This window comes from Berghia stephanieae, chromosome 1, assembly GCF_034508935.2.
Source record: "Berghia stephanieae isolate SIO BIC M18660-M18661 chromosome 1, UCSD_Bste_1.3, whole genome shotgun sequence".
In the NCBI taxonomy this organism is placed as follows: Eukaryota; Metazoa; Mollusca; class Gastropoda; order Nudibranchia; family Aeolidiidae; genus Berghia; species Berghia stephanieae.
Window position 1 is genome coordinate 74,415,485 of NC_088360.1, and position 22,069 is coordinate 74,437,553.

General features: G+C 34.5%; 1 protein-coding gene and 2 long non-coding RNA genes across 5 annotated transcripts; 1 reads left to right on the forward strand and 2 right to left on the reverse strand.

The window, feature by feature from the left end:
• Window positions 1-5,605: 5,605 nt before the first annotated feature.
• On the reverse strand, window positions 5,606-10,241 carry LOC144956766 (uncharacterized). Its single transcript, XM_078887473.1, has 3 exons — window positions 9,931-10,241; window positions 8,700-8,829; window positions 5,606-7,960 (listed from the first exon to the last, which is right to left on the reverse strand). The coding sequence occupies exons 1-3, from the start codon at window positions 10,051-10,053 to the stop codon at window positions 7,857-7,859; spliced, it is 357 nt and encodes a 118-aa protein (XP_078743599.1). The 5' UTR covers window positions 10,054-10,241; the 3' UTR covers window positions 5,606-7,856.
• A 51-nt stretch (window positions 10,242-10,292) lies between these two features.
• Window positions 10,293-16,271, forward strand: LOC144956776 (uncharacterized). 3 transcript variants are annotated; one of them, XR_013642015.1, is made up of 3 exons: window positions 10,293-10,587; window positions 12,921-13,116; window positions 15,172-16,271. It is a non-coding gene; the product is annotated as an uncharacterized LOC144956776 (long non-coding RNA). The 3 variants fall into 3 exon arrangements; XR_013642016.1 differs by lacking the exon at window positions 10,293-10,587 and adding an exon at window positions 10,705-10,786; XR_013642017.1 differs by lacking the exon at window positions 10,293-10,587 and adding an exon at window positions 10,844-10,995.
• On the reverse strand, window positions 13,741-19,358 carry LOC144956782 (uncharacterized). The gene is made up of 3 exons (XR_013642018.1): window positions 19,090-19,358; window positions 18,136-18,240; window positions 13,741-15,273 (listed from the first exon to the last, which is right to left on the reverse strand). It is a non-coding gene; the product is annotated as an uncharacterized LOC144956782 (long non-coding RNA).
• Between the last annotated feature and the right edge of the window lie 2,711 nt (window positions 19,359-22,069).

The window sequence follows — 22,069 nt, forward strand, 5'->3', positions numbered from 1 at the left end:
CCCGTTCTGCAAACACCGCAAAAGAAAATCAAGGGCCAAACGGGATTCGGGTGGGTTAGTGTGTTATTTCAGGAAGCGTTTGGACAAGGGTGTGTCAGTTGTAGATTGGGAGTATGAAGACGGTATGTGTTTTAAATTAGATAAGGAACATTTTGGATGGAATGAAAGTGTATATTTATTATTTGTCTACATGAGGCCGTATGGATCAACGCGTAGCGATTTTGACGATAATGTAAGTTGTTTTGATGAACTGTTAAATCAATTGACAAAAGTGACCGATCAGGGAGGGATTATAGTAGCAGGAGACATGAATGCAAAGACGGCGGAGAGAGAGGATTGTTTGACTGTTGACATTAGAGAGAACCAGACAGAAGAGCTTTCGGTAGAGAATGTTTTATGTGAAAGAGATTTCTTATGTAATGACATGACAGTTAGACGTTTTAATAAGGACAAAAAAGTAAATGACTATGGACTGAAATTACTCCAATTATGTTACACATGTGACCTTGCAATATTAAATGGGAGAACAGGGGAGGATAAAATGAAGGGATGCACAACGTTTGGCAATAAAAAAGGGGAGAGTACAATCAACTATGTTATTTGCAATAAGCGGGTTATAGGAAATGTGTGTGGTTTTAACGTCCATGAAACAAATGAAATGTCAGATCATAAGATAATATCGTTTACTTTGAAATTAAATAATAGTGAGCATAGACGGGAGGTAAGTGACGGTTTAGATGGGGTTATGTTGACAAAGTGGAAAGAGGATAAGAAGGAGAATTACGTTACATTATTAAATACAGAAGTGTGTCATAATAAGGTGAGAAATCTAATTTATTTGGTACAAACTAACACAGATCCAGAGGTATTAGAGGGTAATATAGTCGAGTTAACAGATATTTTAACAGAAGCAGGGATAGATCATGTAGTTAAGATAGAGGGGAGAGGGGATAAACAAATGAAAGGGAGAAGAAAGAAAGCACCATGGTATAACGAAGCTTGTCAGATCCAACGCAAAGTATTCACTGAGCGAGCACATAAGTTTATAGAGACGGGGACAGGGGAAAACAGGACATTGATGTGTAAGGAAAGGAATAAATACAGGAAGGTATGTAGGATTAACAAAAGAAATTACAGTCGCAAAAAAGCGCAGCATTTATTGGATTTAAGTAAGCATGAACCCAGAACTTTTGGAAGGAAATAAAAAGAAATTCAGTATCACGAAGAGAGCTGCCAGATATAAACTTCTACGACCATTTTAAAACTTTAGCTAATAAAGAATCAGGGGTTGGGGAGATGGGTAGGGCGGAGATTGCAGAGGTAGAAAAGGATGTGGGAAGGAATATTATAGATATAGACATTTTAGATAAGCCAATCGAGATGGGGGAACTACACAAAGCAATTAAGGCTCTTAAACGCGGCAAAGCTACTGGAGTGGATAATATGTTAAATGAATTTATTATTAATGCAACTTCAGAAATCAAATTACTGATTTTATCGATTTTCAATAAGATCCTGGAATTGGAATATTTCCCCTTGATATGGAGTCAGGGTAGAATTGTGCCGATTTTTAAAAAGGGAGATGAAAGAGATGTGAACAATTATAGAGGGATAACAATAATGAGTTGTATAGGAAAACTGTTTACAAGAGTGATGAATGAAAGACTAAATGTATGGGTGGAGGGAGAGAATGTGTTAAACGAGGTTCAATATGGATTTAGAAAGGGAAGGAGCACAGCAGATTGCCATTTTATTCTACATGGAATTATCGAGATATTGCTATCTAAAGGGAAGAAGCTACATTGTGCGTTTATCGACTATGAAAAAGCATATGACCTTATTGACAGATCCGCATTATTTACAAAATTGATCAAATCCGGTGTGAGCTCAAAATTTGTCAAGCTATTTAGAAATATGTATTCAAAGGTTGAGTTGGCCACAGGAGGTAAAGGTCAACAACAATTTTTTTAATCAAACAGCGGATTATTACAGGGTGAAAGCACTTCGCCGCTTTTGTTTTCGCTGTTTGTTAATGATCTTGAAAGTAAATTAAGTGACGATTCCATAGGATTACAAATACAGGATATTACAATTAAATTGCTCATGTTTGCAGACGATATGGCAATAATCAGTGAAACAAAAGAGGGTTTGCAGAACGGTTTAGACTCTTTACAAGAATATTGCATGCAATGGGGAATAAAGGTAAATATCAGTAAAACAAAAATCGTAGTATTTAAAAAGGGAGGGAAAACGGGGCAACAAGACAAATGGTCATATCAGGGTAAAAGTATTGAAGTAATCTCGTCATTCAAGTATCTAGGCTGTCATTTTAGCGCATCGGGATCTCTTACAAAATGTACACAAGAAGTAACAAACTCAGCCAGAAGAGCACTATTTTCACTTAGAAAGTATTTTAACACTAACACAGAAATTTTACCACAGATGCAAATGAAACTGTTCAATAGTACTATCTTACCAATACTGAATTATGGGGCAGAAATATGGGGTTTAAGAAGAGCTGATCCAATTGAAAGATTTCACCTCGGTTTTCTTAAATCCATTCTATGTGTTAAGCACAGCACACCAAACTGTTTTGTTTATGGCGAATTGGGGGTGTATCCTTTGCATATTGAAAGAAAAATGAAAGTTATTAAGTATTGGTTGAAACTTATTCGCCCAGGCATTCACTCATGCAGTATACAAAGAACTTGTGCAATTGAATATTAATGAACCAAACACAACAACTTGGGTAAGCCTGGTGAAGCAGTTGCTGGATAGGAGTGGAATGGGCCATTATTGGGTTAAACAAAATGTGAAAAATGAAAATTACTTTCTGGCGGTTTTAAAACAACGCTTGGATGACATGTTTCTACAAGAGTGGCACGCTGAGATGTCGATGACGACGTCTGGACGGCTGTACAAACACATTGAAGACACCTTTGAGTTAGAACCATATATGAAACTGTGTAATAAATCTTACAGAGTTGCCATCTCAAAAATCAGATTGAGTTCTCATTTGTTTTATATAGAAAGGGGTAGATGGGGCACAAGAAAAGTAGATAGAAATGATCATAAATGTCCTACTTGTGACGTAATAGAAGAGGAATACCATTGTCTAATTGAATGTTCGAGGTATAAGCATGAGAGAAGAAATTGCCTGCCGGAAAAACTAAAAAATAGACCAAGTATGTTTGAATTTATCAAATTTTTGAAATGCAAAGACAGTAGACAGCAAGGTGATTTAGGTAGACTTTGCTTTAAGGTACAGATCGAACACAAGAAATATTTACAAGTATAATTGTGGTTTCCACGGCAAGGAAAACTTATTAAAATTGATGATAGAGGGAATAATGCGATTGTTTGTTTGTTTTCATTTGTTTTTGTCTGTTTAGTAACTGCAGTTCTGATACTAAGATGTGGTATATTATACAAAATATGACATGTTATATATATATATATATATATATATATATATATAATATATATATATATATATATATATATATATATATATATATATATATATATATATATATATGTGTGTGTTCGTGTGTATTTGTGTGAGAAAGTGTGGGGGGGGGAATTGGGCATTGATATTAAAATATTGTATTATAGTTTACCATGATAAAGATTAGTTGCGATTGCACAATTGGCTTATTGTTATTATTATTATTATTATTATTATTATTATTATTATTATTATTATTAATATTATTATTATTATTATTGCTGTTGTTGTTGTTGTTGTTGTTATTACCAGCATTGATATCATAACCAGTGTATATAACCATATATATATATATATATATATATATATATATATATATATATATATATATATATATATATATATATATATATATATATATATATATATATATATATATATATATTTTTTTTTTTTTTTCCCTTTCTTGGTTCTTCTGTTTTGATGTGATTTGTAAAAGAAGTGTTGTATTTCACTTGTTAGGACCCTTTGCTTGTATCTTTGACTTCTAAGCGATTTCAATCTAAGTACACCGAGGGGTGCTCTTGGTGCCCTATCCGCACCATTTACCTTTGCCTTATTTAGCCTCAGGTGCCTTTGAGAAAAGTATACTTTTAGACTACCTTATACATTTTCTGTTCTTTCAATGCGTCACAAACGCCGTAAAATTCTTAAAAACACAGAAACCAACCCTTGACATGGAATAATTGAAGTACGCAAGCTTGTTTCGCTCTAGGCTACTATATCAGTACGGAAAATTACTTAAATGTTTGTGATATTCTAAAATAGTCAATTATTTGTCTTTGGGAATTAATTCTGTAATTCTACCAAACAATACGTTAAACTAATATGTCTGTAACTTCTAGGCAATGTTCGCAAAATCCCATTCTTCTACAACTTTAATCAACGATAGAAATGTGTTAAATAAGTGGTGGGCTATTTATTATGTTGGAATTTCCCCGAAGATAAAGATCACCCAGACCAAAGCATTTTGGAGCACCTAGTATTACTAAAAGTCAATAACTTTATTATCCAAAACAGAATTACCATGATATAATCCCTATCTTCTTAATTGTCAACGAATGGGATATAAGCGTGGTCCCCATTTACAAATACAATACTAGATATTATTGCTGCGGCGCTTCTGTTATTTTTACAATTATTATTATTATTATTATTATTATTATTATTATTATTATTATTATTATTATTATTATTATTATTATTATTATCATTATTATTATTACTATTATTACTATTATTGTAAGTATTGGTGGTATTACAATTTATGGTTATTTATGGTATCATTTTATGCTTTGGTTTCATGTACCTTTTTTTCTCACTTTCATGTCTGTTGTCATCAAATTGTATGGATTATTGATTAAAATAAAAGTTATTTTTGTTTGTCTTATTTTGACTATGGAACTGATACTTATCATAGCAGACCTGCCTACTTGAAATAGGAAAATGTAATAAGTAGTTTTCAGGGTAAATAACATCGTAGACATTTTAACTACCCTTAAAAACCACCAGTTTGTCCTTATAATGCGTGGGGAAAAATATTAACTCTATGTGATAGCTCTGGCACCAGAACTTCGTTTTCAAGAAATGACATTTAATTAAAAACCTTTATTATATCCAGCCCGGGATTTAGCCGTAGTACTACGGGAATTTTCGTGGTAGTGAGGAGGTCTGTTGTGATGGGTATCAATTTTTTTTTTTTTTTTAATGAGAAAAACTGATTGGAAATGTAAAAGTGATGGTGATAGTGGTAGTGATAATGGTAATGGTGGTGGTAACTGTGATGATTGGGGTGTAGGGATGATGGTAATATTATTATTATTATTATTATTATTGATATTCTTGTTGTTGTTGTTGTTGTTGTTGTTGTTGTTGTTGTTCTTCTTCTTCTTATTATTATTATTATTATCATTATTATTATTATTATCATTACTATTATTATTATTATTATCATTATTATTATTATTCTTATTATTATTCTTATTATTATTATCATTATTATTATTATTATTATTATTATTATTATTATTATTATTATTATTATTATTGAACGTATTGATGTTATTACGATTGTTGTATTTTTGTGTGGTGTATCAGTTTATTTTTTTGGATCCATTTACCTTTTTTTTTTTTTTCTTTTTTTCCACTTTCATGTATGTTGGCATCAAATTGTTGATTTATTGGCGAAAGCCTAAGATTGAATAAACTTCTCTCTCTCTCTCTCTTTCATTCTCAATTGTGATGCCCAGAGGAGTCTCTGCAACATTTTCGCACAGTTTCAACAATTGATTGGAAAAGCCAATTGCATACGCTTCCAGGTCACTTGGTAAAGCAGAACAAAATTACTCACAACTTGTGAAAAACGCTTTGTCAATCATTTTTGGATTTTGCAAATTCCACAAGTACTTTATTTGGTCTGGTCAAAACAGATCACAAACCTCTTCTTGGTCTGTACAAACCAATACCAGACCATGCATCGTATTGAGTTCAAAGCTGTGCCATCATATTGAGTGCCTATGATTATAAATTGGAACACCTGGTCATCATAAAATTGCAGATGAGTTGAGCTGATTACTCCTGCATGAAACTGCAGCACCAACAGTTTTTTGAAGATCTTCATCTGGTATTCCGAGTTCTTGATGACCTATCTATTACCAGTATCCACATCACATCAGAAATATACACAGATCCAGTACTTCAGAAGATCTGTGAAATTATTGCTCATGGCTATCCATAGCCTAACATCAACAAAAATGCTCATCCTTACTTTACAGAAAAAGCGGAGATAAGCATTGACAATGGATGTTTACTGTGAGGTATTCAAGTTATTATCACCATAGTGCTTCAACAGAAGATTCTTGCTCAAAATCATGAGGATCATTAATGACAATGTAAGAGTGAAGATGCTAGTAAGGAGTTATTTGTGGTGACCTTACATTGATCATAATTTAATGATTTAGAATTTTGTGCCAAATCTTGTGTTAATGTCAAAGTTTTCAGAAAACACCACCAGCACTTTCACTTCTGAATTTGTGGAACCAGCCAACCAAACCATGGAGTAGAACTCAAATTTATTTTGCCAGTCCCTTCTTATATGACATGGTCTTAATTATGGTTGATTCTCATTTAAACTGGATTGAATTTGATAATATAAAAATTGGATTACTTCATCCGACACAATTTCCCAGCTCTCAGTTGTCTTCACAACATCAGGACTGCCTGACAAAATCCTGTCAGACATGGCCAATCATTCGTCAGCCAAGAATTTTAAGATTTTCTATATTTCAGAGGCATCGAGCACAAATAGCCAACCCCTTGTCATCCATCAACAGACAGATTAGCTGAGAGAGTTGTAGTCTTCCAATCAGCAATGAAAAAGATAAAAGTAACAGTGTTAGAGTACCAGAGCGTGTGAACAGGTTTCTACTAAAATGTTCCAACAACAACTGAATAAACACCAGCTGGACTTTTACTTGACTGAAGAATATAGACTCGTTTAGATTTGTTACACAAATAAGTTCATAAATTTGTTAAAAGGAAAACTGAGAAACAAAAAAGTTTTCATGATAAACATTCTCAGATTAGAGATTTAATGATTAAATACAATGTGTATTTGTCGATAACCATGCTAATATTGATCATTCTGGCCCTAAACTTTTGCATGCAACATTTGTTGGAAGAAATTGTCCTCTTTCTCATAGAGCAAAGCTTCATGAAACTGATGCAGACAACATCGTTCCCACTCATGTTGGTTTTAAAACTTCTCTTTCAGAGAAGGGGGAAAGGAAATTGGACAAACAAGGTTCCATTGAAACAGTCTACTAAAGAATAGTAGTTATGAGTGGAGTGTTGTTCTGGAATCAAGTACCAATATATCAACACGTTGGTAAATGATGTAATATAATAATTAATTTATACAGCATGCAGAATCCATAAAGTGCTCTAAGGTACTACATATACAGACAATGGGTAACACAAAACGCATATACTATTACTCCTACTCAAAAGCCTGTCTGAATAGAAATGTTTTCAGAAGTTTACTAAAATTACTAAGTCTTTGATTTCTTTTTCTAACTTGTTCCATATTTTTGGAGCCTGGGCAGAGAGAAATCATTCAGCTAGAGATAGTTTACATTTGGCAACATTAATCGGTGTATACATTCCAAGATTGAGCTAAACATTTCGAAATTTAAACACCACTATGACAATTTTGAACTCAACTCTCTGTCTTTAAGAGGAAGCCAATGGAGAGACCTAAGGATGGGCCTGATACAATCCGGGCAACACAAATTGTAAAAATGACTAATGGAATGGCATCAAAATCAAATGACTTAAGAATCGGAGGTGACTATTTAACCTCTTCTTTTATGGTTAGAGCATCACACATTTCTTTCATCTTTTTGACATTGATCTGTAAGTCTAGCTTCTTCATTCTCAAGGCCTTTACAACATCTGAAAATAGAAAATAAAAAAAATTACGCTTTTTATTTTTCCCCAGCAACATCAATACTACAATTTAAAGTTAAAGAGTATACTTGTCAGCAGACTTCACCAGGTAAATTAATCAGATATATCTGATATTCTGACAAGTTATGGTTGTACAGTCCACTCCAAATAATCACAACTCAGTTAATCGCAACTTTCAGTTTATGTCAACATTTCCCAAGAAATGGAATTACAGTGCAATATGCATTTGTCGAACGAAAATTTAACAAAACTAACAGAATTCCTAAATTATGTCCTTCATTGTCTTAGTATATTTTTCATGGCATTCACAAATAGTTTCACATTTTGACGAACTAAACTGAGACTTAGAGCCAACACACTGGCCACTAATACAGAGAGAGAGCAGAGCAAGTAATTTCACCTGATTTCAGAGGATTTGATTCTATCAGCAACCCAGAAATGATCTTATGACTATTGACCTCAGAGTAATTTATAGAATCAAAAGATAAAAGATAGCCTCTTCTACGAGCATGCTGATTATTGAAATATATGTAAAACAGAGCAGCGGTCGTTTGACTATTTTTTCCCCTGGTCACTACATAAAATTGATATGACTGTTGTAATTATTAGTAACTACGTTTACAGCAAAAATTCTACTGGATCTAAGATTCATCAGTATTTAAGGTATTTGAAATTAAAGTCATTGATAACCAATATGCTAAAAGATCAAATTGTAAAACTATACCTTTTATCATATCATCATCGTTCATTATTTGTTCACATATTTTAGTGGCTTGATCTTCTGGGGTTGGTATTATTCTCTCACCATTGATATCAAAACACCATTTTTTTTCCAAACGCAGCTTTCCAAGGTCCTGGAAGTTGAAAATAATAAAAATAAAATAAAATAATAATAATGCATAATTTCTATAGTGCCCTTTTCTACCAAAAGTGCTCGGAAGCGATTATACTAAGACAGATATATTTATATATATATAATTATATGCACATGCGATCATATCTATCAATCAATAAAATCGATAAAATCACTCACAGAAAATTGAAAGGAAGTACTCTCTCTTCAAAGAGGCTTTAAAGGAGGACAGGGGGGAGACCTTCCATAAGCTACTACATCCCAAGTATTCTTGTTCTAGTAGGGGGTTTGGGAGGGGGGGGGGGGGCCTTTTTTTTTTTAAAGTCTCCCCCCTCCCAAACCCCCTACACTAGAACTTCTAGAAGGGGGTTTGGGAGGGGGAAGACTTTTAAAAAAAAGTTCCCCCCCCCCCCTCCCAAACCCCCTCTATAAAATCGGAAGAAGACTTGGGATGTAGTAGCTTATGGAAGGTCTCCTGGACAGGGAATTACATGTTTTCAAAATAAACGTATATATCTTTTTCTCCTAATGATTTCCGTTCTCAAGATTTTTTGGGGTTATTTGCTAGAGTGTCTGTGTGAATGATGAATGTGTATGCATTTTTTTTTTTTTTGGGGGGGGGGGGGGGTTCTTTTGCCAGTGCTTGGGCGCTCTGTTAGCCTTCTATCTTGAGTTTGTGCTCCTGTCTTTCAACCTCTGTTCCCGTCTTGAGACTTTGGCTTTGTTATTTAGGTTTATTTCTGTTCTCTCTTTGATAGTGCAGCGCGAAGTGCAAAAGTGAACGCGCCATGGAGTATTCGCAAAAGCAAAATTTTTTGATAAAATCTGTCTTTGTCAACAATGTGCCTAAAAAAAAACCCCGTTAACTTGATGATTCGTGAGAATTCCGTGTCCACTCTGGGTCGGAGCATTTACTTTTGCATCGACATCGCGTCCGTAACCCATCAGCTACTGGAGGCTCGCCGATCATTCGGAGAAATAGAGTTCACGTTTATTTTCCAGAGCGCTCGGAAAATAGAGCCGGCCTTCAAATTTATCAGCCATGCATCTTTATTAATTTCTGGCTGCCCAATAGCCAATAACAATGAACTCCTAATCATACCTGTTCTAGATTCGATATTTCTTGTGCAGCAGCTTTTAAGTATAACTCTTTCCCTCTGCATGTGTGTATCAAAGACACTTGCTTGTTAAAATCTGGATTTTTTTTGGTCAAAGCCAAGTCCATCTTCGGGTTCTGGGGTGTGGGTGTGAGTGAGGGAGGCAAGATTGAGGATTGAGGACCGAGATTCTCAGAAGCGGCTCAGAGTATATTTAAGTTATTCTTTTGCAATTTGCTTTCATGCTCGAATAGTAAGCCATGATTGTTGTTGAAAATATAGATGAATGAAGAATTTATTGTATTACTTCCCTTTGTTTACGACATTATAGATAGAATGCTGATGACGTCACGCAATGACCTACTTTAGTTCCGGATGGCAAAAGAACTTGGCTGGCTTGTAAACATTGATGTGAAACAAGCTCTAGTCCAATTTTTAAAACGTGAAACGTGCCAAATAACTGCATAATCATCGGATGCACTAGAAGACAGGGTCGAGATGGAGTCAAAATGTTCAGGTTACCATCCATTAGGAAGACGAAGGACCCAAAAATAATAAATTTAACCCAGCGGAGACAGTTGCAGCGATCAGAAGAAAGGGATTTGGCGATGGCTCAAATCTAACTTGCAGCCACCGAGTTTGCAATGATCGTTTTGTTAAAGGTAAGAATTGATGGATAAATTAAAATCTTAAATATTATATATACGATATGAATTAATTTTAATTATTGTGAACAAAGCAAGTTTACTTCGCTCCAACATCATCATGTCGCCATTGTGGGCCGCCATAGCATGTCACGGAGTTGGCGGCAACCGACCAAGGTCCTTGCCTTAATTTCTGACGTTGCAAGTTTATGATTTAGTAAATATGTGTTTTATTCTTTTTCATGGAAGGGAAATCAAATCAAAAATTTCAAACTCGGTGGTCTAACAAAATCTACGGAGAGATTTTTCACCGATGTGACTTTTCTATGCGAAACTCCGAAGTTGGAGAAATCATCTGACTCATCTCAGACTCAGATGTAATCTGTAGTCTGTAGGCGGTCTAGAAGGAATCATTTTAATTTTATGGTCCATACACGGTCCGGATGGATGATCTTTTATTTGTTGTGTTTAGTTATCAGATAGGACCATGAATATTTCATGCATTTCTCGTGCAACATACTCTAAATCAAAACCAAATGCCTCATTACCGATAGTGATAGGGCTACTTTCGTTTTCAAGATTTGGCTTTTATGAGATTAGGAAGTCTTTCACTGTTGTTCTGATCATTCATTTTAGAATTATAATGTTCCAGTTTATAACTTATGCTTTGTCAAGATTAATATATTGTGCATTTTAAAAACATGTTCTCCATTTGAAGAAATATTAAAAGTAAGGTTGCGTTTTTCTTAAGTTTTTTTTTTCTGTTCCTCCGTTGGTGGTGTATTGTAAAGTAACACGAACAAACTGCTTTTCTACACCGCTGTTGGACATGTAAATGCTAGTTTTTGACAGAAGTTTAACACGCTGCTTAGTGATTGCCAGTGTCAGTTTATAATGATAGTAATGGTTATTTTTTTACTGACAAAATTAATATTATAATTATTATTATTTTAAATTTTAATCCAAAGAAAGAAACAATCGACCTCTATCAATCCACTAAAATGACTTTTCATAATTTTCATAGTTAGAAACAAATTTTAACTCAAGGTGAGGATTAGTTATAATGTTTCGTATAGTCATTGAATTAGGGCCTTCATATGGAATTTTTCCCAAATATGACAATAATAATAAAAAAATTTCAATTTAAAAAAATTGTCCTTTGGGATCCCGATACTTTAATTGCAGCTATGTGGTATAGTTATCACCGTCATTTTGGAAGGATTAGGGTTCCAGACCCGTTCTGAGCAGTTGAGTCATTGGGAAAGGAACTTTATTCACATTCTCTCACCATACTCAGGCATAAATTGGGTAACTGGCTTTTAACATAGGCCTGTAAATTTGCCGGCATTTCTGGCAATTTCGATCTGCCGGAACAAAAAATTAATTAAAATACTTTTTCATTTTGTTTAACAGCCTATTGAATTGGTAAAATTCTAAGAAAATATTCTGGGAAATGGGGATGTTTGCTCATGTTATTGAAAAAGCTTCAGCTCGAGGATTTTCAGGCAAGTTTTTCAGGGGGCAGATGCAGAGCTGTTAAACAGCATTGTCTCTTTCCCGAAAAAATGTAATATCGCCTAACAAGCGTCATGTCTCGACCTGCATGTAAAGTCTTGCTGTTAATAATAATAATAATGGTATAGATTTATAGTGCGCCAAACATCCCTTCATCAGGAGGGCTCTGGGCGCAAAACATAGATTAACTTAATCATGAAGCCCTAACACAGTACACGAACAACGCTAATTATACACATAATCAAAAGAAAGCCTGTCGGAATAAGAATGTCTTCAATCGACGCTTGAATTCCTCTAGTGAAGAAGTGTTGGCTATAAACCCCTTGCAAAGCGCTTTGAACAACTTTTCATTTCATGGAAATTGCACTATATAATTGTTCTACCCTTGTTCTAATTTGACAAAGCTTGATGTAAATTTAACGGAAAGCTTAAGGATTGTAAAAAAAAAAATTTAAAAATTGAGCTTTATATTATAGCGCAATATCCACTAAATGTGCTCAAAGCGCTGTACAAGGGGTCCCTGGTCAACAGCAACATTTAACATGTAGAACGGGACATGACGCCTTTTAGGCGACACTACAATTTTTCGGACAAAGAAAATGCTGTAAACGGCCAGGTATTCATTTTACACCTGAGTACGGTGAGAGAATGTGAATAAAGAGCCTTTTCCAAGGACTCAACTATGCGTCGAGCGCGAGGCTCGAACCCATGACCTTCCGATCCAAAATCGAGTGTCATACCACTAGACCACATAGCCACACAAGGACCAGGACCAGATTGTAATAGGCAAGAAATGACGTAATATATTTCAACAATCAATTTTTTTGCCTTTACAGGAAGGCCAGCATCACTGCTTGATGAAACTGATCCTGATTCGGTTCCAACGTTAAAGCTTTGACATGGTGCAGAGAAAAAAACAGACCATTACTCATGTCTTAAAGATAGGAACAAACGCAATGACTGCAGGCAGCAACGGCTCTAGTTGAACAATCAACAATTGGAGAAACTAGCTCAATCATTGACCATGTAAATGTAAGTGTATTGATTGTATCTGCTTAAAACAATATTTATGTAGGCATGATATCTCTTCCTACATGTTAATGTTAATGTTTCTGTTGGCTTGGGACATCTTGTAGAGTGCTTTGGGTGGATATTGCATGCGCTATATAAAAATAAAAGCAGATCTCACTCTCAGGAAATTTAATAGGTCCAAATCAAGCAATTTTTTGGGGGTAAAAAGTGAGATTAGCAACGTTTGTGCCGTTCATTACACTTTAAGGTCATTGCATTGCCAGTTGAAAGGAAGTTGAATAGAGAGTGAAAAGATTGTAGATCTATGCACATAACAATAGACAAAGGGCACAAAATCATATTTCATATTGTAAAGTTAAGACACAAATCTATGACTATGAGGAATGTAATAAGACAAAGGGGAATAGAGCACATATCAAGTGACTTCATTTGCTCATAAGGTATGTAAGGAATGCCTGTCTGGTGAGCCAGTAATGAAGTCAAAAGTTTGTCCAAATTGTTGGTGCAAGAACTGACATCAAGAGAAGTTTTTTTTCAAATAACCAGACTGTACAAAAGCTTATATGGTTGAGTTTTAAGACTTTTAACTTCAGAGATAATAAATAACTGAACAAAAACCATCACTTCATTTGAATCAAAAGCTTTGTCTTTATTATGTTGATTAATTTTGTTTTATTGAATGAATGGGCAATGACAATTAATAAAAGAGGAAGATCCATTAAATTTGAGGGAAATGAAATGAATACTATTGTGAGCATGTCCTTCTATGCTATGGATAGGTTGCCTTTTAGGATAGTTCATACAAAATTAGAAAATCCTGAAGGTTTTTGTCTTTGACTATAGCGTTACAAATTTTAAAAATATAGATTCTCTTTATTCACCTCTAGGGAAATTTTGTCTTTGGAGTCTATTCTAAAGGGAGACTGAAATAACCCAGCCATTGCCGCAACACAGCGCCACAAACTGAGCTAGGGCTGAGGTGACTTGCTCAAGGCCACACAACGTAGTGACAAAGTGTTCTTATGATGAGATAGATAGAATTAAATGAGTTCACCCATATTGATTTATTCCTCAATTATTAAGATCTGGGAGGAAATGTTTTATTAACCTTAGCTAAATGAATATATTAATATTATAGTCTACATGTTATTTTTAATTGTCATTTCATTGTGGTAAAAGGCAATCTGCACAAATCAGCAGAATGACCAATCAAACGTTTTTTTACAGAAGCATGTACCTATTCCCTATGTACGTATGTACAAAATACACACGCTGGCAACAAATTAAATAAAAGATATTAATAAATTATATGGCATAAAAGAAAAAACAAACATTCCCAGAAATGTAAAATATTATGGGCTAAGTTTGTCCATTTTTATTGGTTATAGCTAGCGGTATCTACAAGAAGTTGATGGTTAGGTGCAGCGCTTGTAACACTCAATGGAATTTCCCGTGTAGAGAAAACATATATGTGTGTTTTTTGTATACTGGTGTAGGAAATACAGTTCTTATTTTTTTTCTTTTTTTGGCGAAGGCCAATAATTGCCCGAACATTACAGTACAGCAGATTTTCTGAGCATACATAGTTTGATTCCACAGGTGATAGAATTACATTTAGTTTTTAAAATATTTGCGTGTTACTTGTAGAGTTTGTAAATAAATAGTTTTAGAATTTTTAGGTTTGCCAGTAATTTTGTGCTCAATGATAAATATTTAACATTTGCTGTACGGAGCAATGGTGATCCACAACTCTATTTTTTTAAAAGAATAGATTTCCACATAAATATGCCAAACCATTTTGGAATTCATCATAAGGTTCAGGCACTATTGGCATTTGAAGTTGAAGTCAAAGAAAAACTTTTAAAAAAAATTATTTTGACCTGTAAAATGAATGACTTGCGTATTTGAGGAAATGGGGCTTAAGTTTTCTTTGTTTTCAAACATATTAAATATTAAAATTAAAATTCCCAGTGACACGATAGACGCCAGAGGTGGTAGGTCAATAATGTACTATTTGCTCTATGTATTAACTTAATCTTGGTATTTCTTTTACAGGATTGTGAAGACAGACATTTCAGGTTCCCATCTTGATGCTGAGCAGAAAGCACTTGTCGACACACGGAGTCCACTATAACCCAATTTTTGGGAATGGCGAACCTGAAACGAAAAGAAAGCAGTCAGACTTTTTATTCATTCTTTTCCAATAATGCTTGATTTTATATACCTTTGTAATCCTTTTCATTCTTTTCATTAGACTAATACATGTGTTAAACATTTTTACTTTTGCCCGAAATGTTTGTGAAAAAATTGTACTAGTTGTAGTATTACTTCTGTTACCATTATTATATAGCAATGACTATGAAAAATGTTTTTTTTTCTCTTTTTGAAGAAAATTTTTGTCTAAAATCCAAGCCCTATCTCCACTGAGTAAAAATGTTTTTGAATTTTGAAAATCCATTCATAAATAAACAAGTTATACAGTTTTAAAGGTGTCATTTATTTGGATGACCCGCAAAGAGGAAAAAAAACGCGAAAATATGGGACGCTTTTTCGGCATTTTTTTTTTTTTCGACCTTTGGTTGTATCTTGCGTAATAAGTGGATTAAAAGATTGAAACTTGAAGAGCAAATTAGGATGGTGTTTTGTAAAATATGGGAAAAGTACTCGTCATATTCATATGAAATTTTACAACCAAAAAGAAGAAATGTTCATGTATTACCTTGTCAGCGACAAAACCTCCACGCCCGGTAGTTTTAGAAATATTTTACTCCAAAGAGTAAAAATCTATTTTTAACGGTCTTCTGGTAATCGCACAAGTTTTGTCGCTTGACATAATCTAAAATGACCTTTTTTCATAGTGTGCCAACTTTCAGTTATATTCATAGATAAACAGCGTCGAAATTAATTTTTTTAAATAGCATATACGAAACGGCTTCGTCCCATATTTTGACGCGAATTCGGGCACTTCGTGAGCGAAAAAGAGGCCCAAAGATTTGTGCGGGATAGTCATTGCTATATTAGGGTATGTTCTGCAATAATATTCAAAACCTAATAATATTTTTGAATTGGCCAATAAATAGAAATCCATTGTATATTTAAACATGAAGTTGGAGCACAATACAGAAAATAAAGTACTGTAATGACTTTTTTAAAAATTTGTTTTATCCGTTGCTTTTGTAATTTGATGGTGAATGCTTGACTGAGTTCTCATTTTTCTACCCTGGGTGTGGGGTCATTGACCTTCCATTGTGGGCAAGGTCATTATTGCTTTCTTCACCCCCCTATGTCTGTATTCCTTTTTCAGGTAGCTTTCTATCTTTGTTTTGGAATAAGATTACATGCTTTTTTTCCCTGTCCTTAGATGAGAGAGTGACAAATGGATGTAAATTTATTTTGTAAATTTATAATCAACATTTTATAAACAATAGACTGGGTGGGGTCTTTGACTTCCCATGGTGGCAAGAGGGCATGCTGTGTCCTCTATCCCTTATATTGTTTTCCAAGTTTCTTTATGTCCTTGTCTTGGAATGAGATTACTTGGATTTGTCCTTTCCCTTGCCGGAGTCATTGGCTGAGAGAGAAACAGTCAAATGAATATTGTTGGTTTTGGGAAAAAAAAAAATTTTGTCTTGTAAATCAGTTCGCGTAAAATTTTTTTATTATATTATATATATATGTGTATATATAATATGGGGGGCGAAGTGGCCGAGTGATTAAGGCAGTGCACTGTGATCCGGATGTCCCAGGTTCGAGCCCCGCTTCAGGCACTTTCGTTTTTTTTCCTTGAGCAAGATTATTAACCCCCATGTTCTCCAAGTGAGCAAATTGGGGGTTAATAATCTTGCTCAAGGATTACCCAATTTGCTCACTTGGACAACATGGGTGATTCCTGTTGACATCAGACATCTTGTTTGATGAGTTATCTATATTCCTTCATGGAATGCCTAGGCGACGATATCTTATGATATCGCTGCGCAAAAGGCATAACGTAACTTAATATAATATAATAAAAAAATAATACGTGAACGTTTGAGTGTATTCCTCTTAGGGGGGACCTGTGCTTGTGTCAGGATGAGACTTTTGGGTGTTATCAGACTTAGTACACTGATAGCATTCTCTTGGAATCTACATTTGTTCCTCTTTGTCTTACTTTTCTTGTGTGCTTTTAATTGTAAATCTGGAAATTTTTACAATCCCATTTTATTCCTTTTTACTGGTGCTGAAATGTGTCGCAAGTGCAGTAAAACCCTGAAATCAAACATAAACATTTGAGTGTATTCTGTCTCTGGATGGAACTGTTAGGCGATCTCAAAACTAAGCACATTAATAACTTTGATCTACTTCTGCTCTGTATTTGATCCAAGCCCATTTTTCTTACAATTATTTCGCAACAGCTTTTAATTGTGCTGAAAATGACCTAATAGTGTCGCAAGCACCAAAAGTAGTCCATCAGAACCATTAGGTCTATAGAGCCAGATTTCATCCCAGTTTCTATAGTGTGAAAATAATAACTTGTTACCTTCAAATAGGGCGCTTTTCTATTGCCAAATTACTGCTGGGTGTACAAAAATAAAAGAAAGGGGAGGGGGTGGGGTCTTAATTTCATCTAGGATATATCTCGGTCTCTTTGATTGTGAAATGGGTGCTCTACCAACTGAGTTAACGGGACTGCCATGAGTCGCAAAACCATTTAAACGTTTATGTCCGAACACACTGACTGAGCAAATGTGAGTAAAGAGGCTTTTCCAAGGACTCGACTGAGTCTCCCATAGTAGAACTTGAACCTATTAAAGAAGTTTCTTATTTCTTTTTTTTTTTATAAAGTTATTCATATTCTAGTTCAAGAAAATTCATTGTAATGAATATAGCCATGTGTTAAAAACCTCTATATCGTATTATCAATCCTGCATGGAGTAATATAAATAAATGTAGAAATCAAAATAATAATATGTAATAACAGTAATAATAATCATAGAAGTGAGATGAAAACGGGGGGGGGGGGGGGGGGGGGGGGGTTACCTTAGCAGCTAGTACCAATTTCCCACAGCTAGGAGGCTTAAACCATTTTACATCCGTCACCCATCCATTGTAGGCCTGATTATAAGTAGTCAGTCCCCTGTAAGCCTGAAAAAAAAATTGTGGCAATGGTGGTAATATTATTCACACTTAGTTAACAACAGTGAATTAAATTTGCTGTGAAATGTGGAGTACTCATCTGAAAGGTTATTAGAATTATTCAGAGAGACACAATTCTATAACTCAACATCAGCCGTGGGGCTAAAAATTATATAGTTGGGGGATTGAGTAAAATATCGAATAAAAAAGTAGTCATTCAATGGAGCCGAAGTTTAACCTGGTTTGAAAAGCGCGAAACGGACCATAGCAATTGCTACCCTTTAGATAGGACTCTAGTCTATGTCAAAGTACTTTCCGCTAGATCTAACAGACTCAGCTACCCAATCACTGCTGGATTGACAAGGGGAGTGGGATTAGAAAAAAAAATATTCACTCGGGATCAAGCTCAGTCCCTTGGAATGGGGTGGGGCTTTTAAAACAGTCTTATGTGCATGATGTTTTGTTACTGTATTAATCAGTTTGATTTGGACGCGGGACCACATTGATTTCATAGTCATTGCCTGCCCTGGTGTTTTTAATTTAAATTATTATTTATAATCTTTTGTGAATTCGGAGGAATTCATCACCTTAAAGGCAAAATAGTTGAAATTTGAATGTAACCACAAAGACTCATTGATCCACTACTTAGACTGACTTAACTTAGACTAAACTTACTAAGACTAAGACTAAGATGATCACGACTCGTGAAGCAGGTCATTATCATATTAATATTCCCGTGTCAGGTTCGACATATCTGTCTTCTGTGATTTTTTTGAGAATAAATCTTACAATTAGCCGTGAATGGTGTAACATAGTATAGGTATAGCATAGGGAAACGATTAAATAATACAGACTTACCGTGAAATGTGTAGACCGTGTAGACAGAAACTTGTGGTCGTGACGAGGTAGTTCGCTACATCAAACGATGAGACTGGCTGTAGTTCCTAAAGATTATGGCACCAGTCGTGTTCACAAATGGCATAGGGGTCTACATCATTAACGGGAATTAAAAAAATATATATATATTTATGTCTAGAACCAGAAAAATATGGAAGATTATCGACAGAAACTAATATTTTACTATTCTACGCCATCGTCTTCCATTGCTTTCTGCCAGCCGGAAGTAAACTTCCACTCCGATCAGCTGTTTAACCGCCTTTATTCTGAACTGTTTGGACTGCAATGTTGTTGACTTTTGGCTTTTGATTTTTTATAAAAAAGAAGTGAAGACGAACGAACACATGAGGCATTTCGGTGTTATTTTATCTTATCTTATTGACTTTTGACTTGATTATTAGACAAATATTATAATTGTTATGTATTCAAGGTTCAATCCAGCGGACGCGGACGACAAACAAATCATTTGAATCATTCCGGACGATGCACCACATTACAGTCGATACAAAACGCTTAGTTTGAGTGAGAAAATTGTTCTGCTGTTTTGTTAGGATTTTTTAAAAAATATTCTCCGACCTTCAAGCGTATTCGAGGCAGCAAGAGTTATTGTGTGTGTATGCCTGTTCTAAATTCAAAGTAAAAGTTATTTTTTAAAAATAAATAAATAAAGCCAACATATTCATCTATCTATGTGTGAAGTAAGGATAATATTATAGAGAGGTGATTAAATAATTATATTTATTTATAGAACATTTTACTTCTTAGAAATAATATATATAACTCCTTTTCAATCTCTTATCTACAATCTTTTACTTTAAAGCAAATGATAAATATTTCTATGAATTAAGGTGCTAACCGCAAAATAATTCATTTATACCTCGGATGAAATATTTATGCAATCGAAATAACACGATTTTTATGTTATATTACTCTCTACTTTTTAGTATAATATCATTTAAACTTTACCAGTTTATAAAGTATCTTGATAATCATTTGATTATTTATATTTTTATTGGACAATAATGTTATTATAAGTATAATCATAGTCACCATAATATATCCGCTTGTTGTTCCACAGTACATTATTACGACTTTTAATATTCTTTGCCAAGTTTTATTTAATTTATTAACATTTGATATTTCTTTTATATATTACCGAATTGTGTTGTGATACAAAATTATAATTTCCATACAAGGACCAATAAAGTATATATCTTATCTCATCTTATCTTATGGTGCCGTTGCAAAAGGGCATCCTTTCTTTTAAAAATATAGCATTATGGAGAACATTGTGCCATTTGAGTCAATAAAAAAAATATACGGCGCACAACTCTACTGAAATATTTGAAAAGTAGAAATGTATTTTTTACAGATAGATAAACAGATAACTTGATTTCCTTTTATAATTTAAAAGTCAGTGTGAAAGTTCGTTGAGTCAAACAGATATCATAAAACTGTACCGACGACACTAACACTCTCCAAAACAACCAATCTCGACACTGTAAAAAGTTGTCAGTTTGGCGTTTTTATGCAAATCGTTGCATTCGAAATAATGTATTCACTTAATCACTTTAAGGAATTCAGATCTACACTAAGTTTTCAACAGTTTTCATCTATTTATGACATCAAGTATTTTTATTATTGCCCCTTTGATGCTTTCAATGTGATAGTTTCGGGGGGATAATACCCAGGTTTAACTTATGGCCACACCCTCAACTCTATATCTGTCCAGTATAAACATCAAGTACAGAAATTACTGAGCGAGGAGAGGGGGGGGGGGTGGGGGGGGGGGAGGTTGTGTGTTTGCTAGGAACTGTCCGATTGGCATTTTTCAGCAAATTGTGGCATTCATAATGATATTATTCACTTGATCACATTAAGGTATTCGGATTTACAGAAATTTTAAACAAGTTTCACCGATTAACAACATCAACTAATATTACTGTCGTTTTTATCGATGTGATAATTATTGCCCTGGGAAATATTCAATTAAACTTTATCGGCAAACTGCCAATTGTATCTGTCGAGCTTCTAGCCCGAACAATGATGGAATACTTGATACCGTTCGCGTCTGCTTCAGATTTTCATTTGACCTTAGGATTAAAGTAGTCAAAACAACAATTTTCTTTCATGTAAGTATAGATCAGTGTATATTACTCAGTTTTGAATTATGGGCAAACTCTCAACTTTACCAATCCACAATCAAATCATGATCACCAGAGTACTGTACTGCAAGGTAAGTTCTCGATCCCAGGATCGTCTTTCAACTCTGCTCACGTCTGCTACTTAAGGTTTATTTTCACAGTTGATTTTCTTACCACAACCTGTTTTCACACACGGACAACTGTATGTTGCTGTGTCACGGGTCAGAGGCTATATTGGCTTACACTTTATGTTGGGCCACACAGAAAAATCAACAGAGGATGCAGCACGTTACACAGACTTATTAAATGATGATGAGTACAATATCGAATGAAATTGCGGGATTCTTACAAGTACTTAATTTTTTTAAAACACACACACACACACACACACACACACACACATATATATATATATATATATATGTGTGTGTGTGTGTGTGTGTGTGTGTGTGCGTGTGTGTGAGTCTGTGCGTGTGTAAGTATGTGCGTGTATGTTTGTATGTATGTATGTATGTATGGAGAGAGAGAAGTGAGTGAGTGAGAGAGAGAGAGAGAGAGAGAGAGAAATAGATAGGGATAGAGAGAGAGAGGGGTGGGGAGACAGGATAGGATAGAATATGATAGATAAATAAGAATATAATATGATAGATAGATATATAGATAGATAGATAAACTGATATAATCCTTAAATTCTTATTGCGCGTTACTACAAGCGCAGGTAAAATAATGGGGCACTAGGCTTCTTTTCACTCTTCACCGCCGCCATGACTGGTACCAGACGACAGCCTCTTTTGCCG